The sequence below is a fragment of the Haliotis rufescens genome, unplaced genomic scaffold, assembly GCF_023055435.1.
Source record: "Haliotis rufescens isolate VD_foot unplaced genomic scaffold, xgHalRufe1.0.p SCAF_18, whole genome shotgun sequence".
Taxonomy (NCBI): Eukaryota; Metazoa; Mollusca; class Gastropoda; order Lepetellida; family Haliotidae; genus Haliotis; species Haliotis rufescens.
The window spans coordinates 2,022,170-2,035,102 of record NW_025963868.1 but is presented as its reverse complement, the minus strand read 5'-3'; the positions used below and the strand labels follow the sequence as shown (position 1 = coordinate 2,035,102).

The window sequence follows — 12,933 nt, the reverse complement described above, 5'->3', positions numbered from 1 at the left end:
GATCACACTGAAACCAGCGATCTCACCCAGATCACATACTGAAACCAGCGATCTCACCTAGATCACACACTGAAACCAGCCATCTCAACCAGGCCACACACTGAAACAAGCGATCTCACCCAGATCACACACTGAAACCAGCGATCTCACCCAGGCTACACACTGAAACCAGCGATCTCACCCAGGCAACACACTGAAACCAGCGAGCTCATCCGGATCACACACTGAAACCAGCGATCTCATCCAGATCACACACTGAAACCAGAGATCTCAACCAGATCACACTGAAACCAGTGATCTCACCCAGATCACACACTGAAACCAGCGATCTCACCTAGATCACACACTGAAACCAGCCATCTCAACCAGGCCACACACTGAAACAAGCGATCTCACCCAGATCACACACTGAAACAAGCGATCTCACCCAGGCTACACACTGAAACCAGCGATCACACCCAGGCTACACACTGAAACCAGCGATCTCATCCAGATCACACACTGAAACAAGCGATCTGATCCAGATCACACACTTAAATCAGCGATCTCATCCAGATCACACACTGAAACCAGAGATCACACCCAGGTCACACACTGAAACCAGCGATCTTACCCTGCCCACACACTCAAACCAGAGATCTCACCCAGATCACACACTGAAATCAGCGATCTCACCCAGGCCACACCCTTAAACAAGCGATCTCACCCAGATCACACTGAAACCAGCGATCTCACCCAGGCCAGACACTGAAATAAGCGATCTCATCCAGATCACACACTGAAACCAGAGATCACACCCAGGTCACACGCTGAAACCAGAGATCTCGCCCAGGTCACACACTCAAACCAGCGATCTTACCCTGGCCACACACTCAAACCAGCGATCTTACCCTGGCCACACACTGAAACCAGCGATCTCACCCAGGTCACACACTAAAACCAGCGATCTCACAAAGATCACACACTGAAACCAGAGATCTCACCCAGATCACACACTGAAACAAGCGATCTCACCCAGGCTACACACTGAAACCAGCGATCTTACCCTGGCCACACACTGAAACCAGCGATCTTACCCTGGCCACACACTGAAAACAGCGATCTCACCCAGGTCACATACTGAAACCAGCGATCTCACCCTGGTTACACCCTAAAACCGACGATAGATATTTTATTCTAGCATTTTTAATAATTTATTTCAAACTGATGCCATCATTTTGTGGTGAAACCTCTTATCTTCAAAGCCCCGACACAGTGACCCACATTAGCAGTTGTGACCCTGAGACTAATGCCGAATCTGAGCTCACGATACGTACACGGTCCTGATGTAGCAACTGTAATTCAGTTCAGTAACTGTTGTAGGTTGAACGTCAGCTGCGCCGGATATTGGATTCTTCTGTCATCCACGCTTATTGGAGGGACCTTCATTGGAGAGACGTCGTTTGCTTCACGGTTCCTGACCTGCTATACCTGGTATACAATGGACGGCACCAGTGACCATCCCATGAATACAAAATTGAACAGACTACCCCCAAGCCTACGAAAAAGTTATTTTCAAAGCCTACACGTGCACAAACACACACGCACGCACGCACGCACGCACGCACGCACGCACGCGCGCGCGCACACAGACAAGCTCTCACACACGCACAAACACGCACACACTTACATACACAAACACACACAAATGCACCCAATGAACGGACGCGTTCTACCCCCATCCCCAACACACACACACACACACACACACACACACACACACACACACACACACACACACACACACACACACACACACACACACACACACACACACACACACACACACACACACACACACACACACACACACACACACACACACACACACACACACACACTAAATACTGACATATCTGTGCTATTGCCCTGACGCCCGTCCAGATAGACTTGAATCACCTGGAGGGTCTCCACGAGAGAAAAAGCTGGACTGCTTAACTAGTCATGTCATGTGGGATTTAACACGTTTTTTTCGAGAACTCGCTGTAATCGTTGTGAAATAGTGCTATCTTTCATGTTGTGACCATGGTGTGCACCAGTTACAAGACGACCTCGAGATGGTTCTGAGTGCCAAGGTCAAGGTCATGCTCAAACCCGGTACGAATCAAATGGTTGACGGTTGTAAAGATAGTGTGTGATGGTAGGCGTGATGTCGGCCACAGAGAAAGGGCATTGCGTTATTCGACAGTTTCATTTCGGAATTCGATCAGAACTTTTAGAATATTAAACCGAGATGTCGACCAACGTTTCTTTTGTGTATGTCCTAAAGAGCAAAACATTGATGAACAGCGTCATCGCATGCATCATAATGTACCATTGTTTCATATTCAGGTTTGTTTGTTTGTTTATGTGTTAGTTGTTTCACACTGCACTCAGGAACATTCCAAGTATATGCCGACGTTCTGTAAATAATCGAATCTGGACCACACAATCCACTGATTGACATCATGAGCATCAATCCACGCAATTGGGATATCAAGTCAGCGAGCCTAACCGACCGATCCCGTTAGTCGCCTCTTACGACAGGCATAGTCGCATTTTAAGACAAGCATGGGCTGCTGAAGACCTATTCTCTACCCGGATCTTCACGGGTCACCTGTACTGACAGTGACTGCAGACACCCTGAGTAGTTCGATCTGGTCCTCCATGATTAATGGTAATTCTGGGTGATAACACCTCCGATTCTGGGAGATAAAACCTCTGATTCTAGGTGATAAAACCTCTGATTCTGAGTGATAAAACCTCTGATTTTGGGTGATGAAACCTCTGATTCTGAGTGGTAAAACCTCCGATTCTGAGTGCTAAAGCCTCCGATTCTGAGTGATAAAACCTCTGATTCTGGGTGAAAAAACCTCTGATTCTGAGTGATAAAACCTCCGATTCTGAGTACTAAAACCTCCTATTCTGAGTGATAAAACCTCCTATTCTAGGTGATAAAAGCTCCGATTCCGAGTGATAAAACCTCCGATTCTGGGTGATAAAACCTCTGATTCTTGGTCATAAAACCTCCGATTCTGAGTGATAAATTCTCTGATTCTGGGTGATGAAATCTCTGATTCTTAGTCATAAAACCTCTGATTCTGACACAAATCACAGAGTTATCATATCATTTAATCGGTCATCTGAAGAAGTCAACACCGCTAAAGGAGCATCCATTTTGTAGGTTTCTAGGTACAGGAGGTGGGGGTTAAATGAATACACGTAGTTTGTTCAGAAATATGCCCAGAATGAATAGTTCGATGGCAGTGGTGACAAAGTTAACAGTTGGTTATGTAGAAAATACCCAAACGTCAAAATTGTGTGTTAATATTGGCAATGAAGATATTGTTTGATTGTGCTTAGTAAATAAATAGTTTGTTAGATACAGCTGGGGAAAATAGATTTTTCGCAACAACAAAAAAACTCTCCCTGCACCGATGTTCTGGAAGACCACGTGGCCGGCCCTCTGTGCAAGACCAATTCAACCCCACACCACGATGCTGATTTCTTGGCAATCTTGGCAATTGGTAGCAATTCAACAACGAATGAATGTTATTCGATCTGGTGGATTATTATAGGGCAAGAAATGGGGGAGCGCATGTGCATTTCAATTTGCAAGGAACTCACGTGCATCGGGTCACCATGGCCGTTGCCGTGATGCGTTTGGGCGATCGGTTTTATTGTCATCTGCTTTGTTTTTTTATCATCAAATTTCATTTTTCCGTAATGTAAGGTAATGTTAAATTTTTGAAACTTTGGCAAAAATGATATGATATGATATGATATGATATGATATGATATGATATGATATGATATGATACGTGTGCAACACGTGTACGGGGGCGGAGTCATAATCATATGATCATATACATATTATAGTGAGAATCATTCGACACGTGTACAACACGTACGATCATAATATTATCAGTATACAACAAATAATGAATTGACTATATAGGTGTACAATACATTGTATTTTAGTGTTTAACGGATGGTTATTTGAAAGTCATTCATAACGAGAAAACATGTCGCCGCAACAGTACACTGTTTTGTCACCGTCAATATAATACGAGGATGGAGCCGAGTCATGTTTCATTGATACCAAGTTGCAGGCAAACCATTGTTATGAGTATGTGACCGCCTCCGTGGTCTAGTGGTAGAGCGTCCGCTTGGAGAGCGGAAGGTTCGGGGCTCGATCCCCGACCGCGTCATACCAAAAGACGTTAAAAGATGGTACTTGTTGTTACCCTGCCTGGCGCTCGGCTAAAACAAGGACTGGTCGGCTCGGAGCCAGTATATTGTGTCTGAGTGGGGTATTCATGTTAAACTGCGGCATGGTATCTCAGTGAGCTAGCACTATAAATCGGCATCAGTCCGGACTAGTACAAGCAGCCACACAAACACACACACGTACATGCACGTCGCTATATAAGTGCAATGATCTTGGACGCGACGTTAAACCCCATTTCACCTCACCTCACCTTGTTTTGAGTATGTGTCACTGAATGTAGGAACTTACTTGTTATTGGCATTGGTTCACATACTCATATTTGGATGTTACCGTGCAACTAGTATACTAATATATAAAAATATACGTTCGTGAGAGGCAGAATTGTCTAGACATTAAGTCAATGATAATTTTCACAACGCTACGATACAGTCGAAATAGATCTAACCTACACCTAACGTATTAAGATCGTAGCTAACAGAATACGTTAATATTTAAAGTCAATTGTGTCTTACCTTGAAAAACAGAGAAGGCTGCTGAGTTGAAGAAGCAGAGTGAGGTTGTTATCACCGGCCGCCATTTGTACAACTCAGGCTCTCATTAGTCCCACTCTAACAATATTGCATGCAAATTTGAGTCAAATATAATAAAGAATTATTTAATTCGAATGGATGTATATTTAGCCAAATGTTTCATAAAACCAAACATAAACATGATTAGCATGCATACTCATATTACGAAACGTTTTCTATGTGCCAAAGATCTTAAAATTGTAACACCTAAAAACTAGTAAGATGACTTATCTGTATACTGTATAACAACTGTATACCATCATAGGCCCATTTGTCTTATTTCGACACTCTTGCAAGTAATGATCTTAGTATTGTCTGAATTGAAAGATAAGTTATGTTCTTTATTGTTAAGAAATAAAAGCGACAAACAGTTTTCACACTCAGTATAAATCTCTGCTGAATGCGGAGTCGATTCATGAGCACGTGTTTATGAATCACTATCAAATAGTTATGATAAAAGGTGTTCGCGTACCCTGCCCCACCGGTGCCCCCCGTCACAAACACATGCAAAGGCAAGTCAATTGTTCACCTGAAACAAACACAGGAATATTTGATACAAGTCAAAAGAGGGAATTGCATCGGACATGAGTTTTGTCACCGATGCGTCAAATTTGGAACAAACTTCTTCACGTCAAGACATTGTTGTAGTCTCAGAAAAAATACATTTGTAAAATGAAGCCATAACTTACAACTTCAAGGTGAAATGTCACACAATTAAAAACACATTAAATAGTTTTGTACTATCAACTTTTCTGGTTATTTGAATATTCCATAAGTTGATCCTGTTAATGAAATCAAAAGCTTTAGAAATAGCTATAAAACATTGCATATATGTTCCATCGCTTTTTTGGATTGAAAAATATATACTTTGTAAAACTAAACCCTTTGCAGAATGTTTGTTATAAATATCCCTCTGTATGTATAATTCAGTTGTGCGTCGGTACCATCAAGAAAAGTAGGACCTTTCAAGTAAAACATTAGATAAAGTTTCAACATGGGGAATTAAAATGTCTTGTTCATTCATAAAGACCCCCGCAATATTGATTTATTGTAGCTGTTCATTTCAAGTAAGGTGTGGGTGGTTGGCTAGCTTAATGGTGAAAGCGTTCGCTCGTCACGCCTAAGACCCAGGTTCGATTCCCGACATGGGTACAATTTTGTGAAGCCCCTGCCTGGTGTTCCCTGCCCTGTAATTGCTGGACTATTGATAAGAGCGGCGTAAAACCATACTGACACACCCATTCACTTGTTGGGAGAGTCAATGCGGGGACTACATGGGTAGCCTGGTATGCCATCCTCATTCTGATTATCATTATCAAGGTAAATAAATACTACCTGAGTCTTGAAATACCTTCAAAATAATATATTCGGACTACATCTTACATTGATGAAACCTCGGACACATAACTCTAAAATTGCTTAAATTATTTATATTACTATCTTGTCAGTGAACGAGTATTGTTTTACGCCGCCTATAGCTATATTCAGGCAGTATCACGGCGGGGACACCAGACATGGGCTACCCATGCAAAGGCAAGTCAATTGTTCACCAGAACAAACACGGCACAGATGGTAAGTCAAATCAGGGAATTGTAAAGACTGGAGCTGGTGCAATGACATACATAGCTTGTGAATTACCAACATTAGTCCTGTTCACTGCTTTTGGACTTGAACAGGTCATACACGGCCTTGTGTCCTTCTTATTTTGCTATCGTAGCTGCTGTTTTCCCACGACTGTTCTTGGTGTCAATGTCCGCATAGTCCTTGGACAGGAGATACTTCACCATCTCCTCCTGTCCATACAAACAGGCCAGATGAAGGATGTTGTTACCGTGCTCATCAACCAGTGGCACGTCAGCTTTAGCTTCTATCAGTACGTCAAACACGTCATGATGTCCCCGTGAAGCTGCTTCCATCAGGGGTGTCTGCCTGTACGCCCCTCTGCTGTTGATGCCAAGAACGTTCTGTGAGAGAACATACTTGACTATTTCCACGTTTCCTCCAAAACAGGCCGCTTTCAGGACATTGTCACGATGATCAGCATACAAAGTCATATCGGCCCCTTTACTTATAAGATAGTCAAACACATGCTTATGTCCTCTCATGGCTGTCTCAATCAATGCCGTTCTTCTGTACTGTCCTCTATTGTTGACGTGTACTCGACCGTCAGACAAGATGCGTTTTACTTGGTCCAGCTTACCCTCCCTGCAGGCTGCATGAAACGTTCTCTCCTGTGACGCATCGTGTGTCTGTCTCCTACCTAAGGATAGCTGTACTGAAATACGAGGGGAGTTCAATAAGTTTTGCATCTTGGGCATTTGTGTTTACACAAACAATGTCAACTTGTGGCAGGTGTGACACAGTCATAACATCAGGTTGACACGTGTCATAACAAGTTCCAGACACAACAATAAGTTAGATGTGATGGCTTCATTCACCTAAGGGTGGTCACAGTCATGGATTCTCTCAAACATGAACAACGCGCTGTAATTAAGTTCCTTACCAAGGAGAGATGCAAAGCAAAAGAAATCCGTATGTGAAATATGTGAATGTGGATTCGAACAGTTAAATCACCCACCCTACAGCCCAGACTTAGCCCCCACTGACTATTTCCTGTTCCGGCAAATGAAATCGCTTCCAGGATGACGAGGACATAAAGGCTGCCATAGAGGCGTGGTTAGAGGGCCAATCTGCGGATTGCTATAAAAGTGGTATTAAAAGCTTGAAGGACAAATGGAATAAGTGTATAGAGGTGAATGGAGATTATGTTGAAAAATAAAAGTGCAAAAGATATTCTGCGACTTGGTCTAATGTTGAAGTTGCAAAACTTGTTGAAAGCCCCTCGTATATTACAGAATGTGTGGTTAATATTTTCCGCGATTCCGTTTGGCTGATGTGGAATCAAGATTGAGCGTTATACTTTGATAACTCCAGAAAAACGTGCGACTCGCGATCGGAACTACCTTTTCCAAGGGGATTCTCTTAACATGTGCACCCAAACTTGCAACATTATTTTGAAACAGCTTAGTACAAGGAAACCCATTTATCGCACTGCCATGACATTACTGTCCGCGATGACCAATCAGTAAAACAGGTAGGCAAGGTTTTTTGTTTTGTTTTTAAAAATTTATGTTTATGTATTATGGTTTCTCAAAATCTTAGATTTTTTCCCGATACGATACTGAATCGAGTTTTAGTTTGGGATTGATCAGGAGCAGTCGCGTTTGCTCTGTGTCAGCGGCCACATCTGAGCAGGGTACGACATTGTTTTCATTGTTGCTAGATTCCTGTCATTTCCGAAAACAAGGCAATATCGCATAATAAATCAATTTCGTTCACCTCAGTAATTTTACAGAATTAATTTTCTTTACTTGCGTTATTAGTATTGAAAGATAGCCATTCCACATACAAATCACCGTAAGGACAATCCATTTTGTTTCATATCGTGGTTCAAGTAGTGGTACATATAGTGGTACATATAGTGGTTCATGTAGTGGTAATATGGTGGTACATATAGTGGTACCCATAGTGGTTCATATAGTGGTACATATAGAGGTACATATAGTGGTTCAAATAGTGGTACATATAGAGGTACATATAGTGGTACATATAGAGGTACATATAGTGGTACATATAGTGGTACATATAGAGGAACATATAGTGGTACACGTAGTGGTTCACATAGTGGTTCACATAGTGGTACATATAGTGGTTCATATAGTGGTTCAAATAGTGGTTCATGCAGTGGTTCGTGTAGTGGTTCATGTAGTGGTTCATGCAGTGGTTCATGTAGTGGTTCATGTAGTGGTACATATAGAGGAACATATAGTGGTTCAAATAGTGGTACATATAGAGGTACATATGGTGGTACATATAGAGGAACATATAGTGGTTCAAATAGTGGTACATATAGAGGTACATATGGTGGTACATATAGAGGAACATATAGTGGTACATAAAGTGGTACATATCGTGGTTCATATTGTGGTTCATATAGTGGTACATATAGTGTACATATCGGGGTTCATGTTGTGGTACATATAGTGGTACATATAGTTGTACATATAGTGGTTCATATAGTGGTAAATTATTATATGATCCTATTATTTACCGAAAGAGATTACACAGTGAGTAAAGGGCGACATAAAGATGAAAATTATATGATTGAATCACTGAAAAACAGTGAGATACCGGGTGTCTGCCAAAAAAGTAGCGAGTCCTGGGCCCACTTGCACAAAGCGATCTTAGCGCTAAGGTGATCGTTATTCCCATACTTTAACATAGGCTTACAATAGTCTTAGCACTAAGATCGTTTTGTGCAAGTGGGTCCTGCTCTACCGGAAGCCACTCACGCACACAACGTCATTAAAACGATAGATTCCAGTGAATATGGACGTGTAGAAACGGCATGAAAAGGTCATAGTATGGCATAGCATCACACATCATGTCGACAAGCGACGTGTCATATTTCGTAAATTTCTCTGAAAGTCCACCATGCATATTTTACAATTTTTATATTTCTGCAAGTGCGGTCTTTCGGGGATCTGATGAGACAACCGTTTCAAATCATCGTATTGGTTTGGTTCAAAACGCGAGTTGGGTAGGACATGGCTGTTCTCTTTAAACGAGTAGACACTTATCAAAATTATAATATATGTGGTAACAAAATGTGTCAATTTCTTATAAAAACATATATCACCATATTGCCTATTTCAGTTATTCAAAGTAGATAAGACGTCGACTCTATTATTTATAGAATCTTTTGCAAAAAAGTATTTTTATTCAAGGTGTCAGGGGCGGCCATGTCGAGAGTGCTGGATTTGCAGTGCAGAGTTGCCTCCCTTCGTCGTGTCCTTCTGGTCCCAGATTTGGACTGATCCTTGATTTGCCATGTGTCATGTATGGTATGTCGTGGCTTCCAACTTCCAGTGACCAGTACTTTAGTAACTGTTAAACTAGTAACCAGTAGTTTAATTAGTAACTGTTAAACTGGTAACCAGTAGTTTAGTAACTGTTAAACTAGTAACCAGTTGTTAAGTAACTGTCAAACTAGTAACCAGTAGTTTAGTAACTGTTAAACTAGTAACCAGTACTTTAGTAACTGTTGTACTAGTAACCAGTAGTTTAGTAACTGTTAAACTAGTAACCAGTACTTTAGTAACTGTTAAACTAGTAACCAGTACTTTAGTAACTGTTGTACTAGTAACCATTAGTTTAGTAACTGTTAAACTAGTAAGTAGTACTTTAGTACCATTGAAACAAGTAACCAGTAGTGTAGTTACTGTTAAACTAGCAGCCAGTAGTTTAGTTACTGTTAAACGAGTAACCAGGGATCCGTTCCACAAAGCTACCTTAGCGTTACGACTATCGTAGACCTATGTTAAAGTATGGGAAAAACGATCATCTCAGCACTAAGATCGCTTTGCGGAACGGGGCCCAGTTAAAAATACTGTTAAACGTTTCCGACCTGCTTCACTGTGGGCTTTTCGCAGACATGAGACAACATCGAGTAGACTCAGTCACACTTTAACTCACTTTCATTGAATAACATATTGAATATTTCACGCATTACTTCGTACGGAACGCCCAGGCAGATAGTGGAGTGAACTAATGTACCGAATGGTATGTGTGTCAGTCCCTCTGTCGTAAACCTTACAATGACCTACCCATGGTTTGTGAGGGTCACACCCTTACCCTTGGGGGTCAAGCATCCATTTCTCTTGTGGATCATGGTTCGTGTTATCAATCATGTTCTCCCCTTGACCAGATTCGTTTAGGTAGTTGGACATAGCTGGAATATGAATGCAGTCGGCCTGGAACAACATTTACTCCTTCCCTCACGAATTTAACATTTGTTTTCACCTGATTCATAGAGACCTGGGCCCTGTTCAACAAAGCGATCGTAGCACTGAGTGTCGTAAGGGGATGTTAAATTGTGGAAGTTACCATCGTCTTAGAGCTACAAGTGTCGTAAGGCGATGTTAAAATGTGGAAATTATGATCGTCTTAGTGCTACAAATGTCGTAAGGCGATGTTAAAGTGTGGGAATTACGATCGGCTTAGTGCTACAAGTGTCGTAAGGCGATGTTAAAATGTTGAAATTATGATCGTCTTAGTGCTACAAATGTCATAAGGCGATGTTAAAGTGTGGGAATTACGATCGTCTTAGTGCTACGAGTGTCGTAAGGCGATGTTAAAGTGTGGGAATTACGATCGTCTTAGTGCTACAAGTGTCGTAAGGGGATGTTAAATTGTGGAAGTTACAATCGTCTTAGAGCTACAAGTGTCGTAAGGCGATGTTAAAATGTGGAAATTATGATCGTCTTAGTGCTACAAATGTCGTAAGGCGATGTTAAAGTGTGTTAATTACGATCGGCTTAGTGCTACAAGTGTCGTTTCGCGATGTTAAAATGTGGAAATTATGATCGTCTTAGTGCTACAAATGTCATAAGGCGATGTTAAAGTGTGGGAATTACGATCGTCTTAGTGCTACAAGTGTCGTAAGGCGATGTTAAAGTGTGGAACTTACGAACACCTTAGCACTTCGACAATCGTAAGTGTATGTTAAAGTATGGGAATCACGATCGTTTTGGCACTACGACAGTCGTATGTTTAAGTATGGAAGTTACGATCCCCCTAGTGCTGCAGTCGCTTTGTGGAACGGGGATCTGCTTGATGCACCTGCTGCTGTGCACATCACCTTCTCGTTTTCAGCATCAGTATTCACAGTGTTCGAAATACCTGCCTGCCTGACCGTCCGAGACGGGTTGATTTCAACTCGGGCTGCCAGATTTTCAAATCCCCCTGACAGCGACGGTCGGGTTATATTTCATATGTGAAAATATTCTAAATAATTCCCGATGATAAGCATTAATTCACATGTAAAGATGAATGATAAAATGTAACCAAAAAGAAACCCCGTTAGCTTATCCTGAGAAACATATGATTATAGTGGGCAGGCGGGTTTTGGTCAGGGCTGGTAAGTATTTCAGGTAGCCAGTCCTGTGGACTGGCTGAAATTTTTGGGAGTTTCATACCAGTTAACTTACAATGTGTCACGTGATCATAGTAAAATGTAACACCTGGCGTCATCGCTGATATCGATTTATCGAGTGAGTGAGTGAGTGAGTATGGTTGTACGCCGCTTTGAGCAATATTCCAGCAATATCACGGCGGGGGACTCCAGAAATGGGCTTCACACATTGTACCCATGTCGGGAATCAAACCCGATTCTTCGGCGTGACGGGCGAACGCTTTAACCACTAGGCTACCCGACCGCCCCGATATCGATTCCTTAACACATACTTATGATATAGTCGGAATCGTATAATAGACACTGCTGTTAGAAATATTTCTTATGATTACAGAGATGGTTTTACATCGTGGAAAGTCCCAAAGTTATGTTAAGATACTTTTTCACCATTGCCAAACACAAGCCTTATATGAGTAATTGTGGTAAACGTCAATCCATCACAGGTGGGGCATCATTTAACGACTGTTCACAGCACATATGCATAAATACAAACACGCCTTGAAACAGTATTGTGAGTTCCGAGTGGTGACGAGGGATTTCACTGTAACTTTATATTTATAATGGAAAGGGGCGCAAAGATTTCCCAGTCGTCTTAGACGCCGCCATACGCTATGCAGAGTTGCGTCCCTAGTAATGCCTTTCGATTGTGGATTCGAACCCCGGTTCGCCCTGAGTATGTTTCTAGGTTTGTCAGCATCATAGCCATGCTCGTCGGTTTCACCAAAGAGGTAAAGTCTGAAACCTGCATCACTTCGAGCTTTCGTCCTACATTAAGCTGACACGCCGTGATATAACTGGAACATTGTTAAAGCAGCGTTAAACCAAACCCCACTCCCTCACTTTAATTGGAAAGCCTTTGTTGGATATCTATTGTCTTCATGGGTGCCGCTTATCTAAAGGGAAATTCATATTGCACAGTTGATTATCACTGAATAATGAAAAAAATATATGATATTAAATATGTACATAAGAAAATAACACACTTACTACTATAACCACAGTTTAAGACATGTAGAAAATTGGACAATATCACAGTGACGACAAGAATTGGTATTGAACAGAAATAAACAAAGGCTTTTGCG

General features: G+C 41.7%; 1 protein-coding gene across 1 annotated transcript; it reads right to left on the bottom strand.

Annotated features, from left to right (window-relative positions):
• Positions 1 to 6,518: 6,518 nt before the first annotated feature.
• Positions 6,519 to 6,872, bottom strand: LOC125381576 (integrin-linked protein kinase-like). The gene has a single exon (XM_048398632.1). The coding sequence runs from the start codon at positions 6,870 to 6,872 to the stop codon at positions 6,519 to 6,521; it is 354 nt and encodes a 117-aa protein (XP_048254589.1).
• Between the last annotated feature and the right edge of the window lie 6,061 nt (positions 6,873 to 12,933).

What these genes read in the sequence shown, in the direction of transcription:
- LOC125381576 (XM_048398632.1), bottom strand. Translation starts at nt 6,872, where the DNA reads ATGACTTTGTATGCTGATCATCGTGACAATGTCCTGAAAGCGGCCTGT.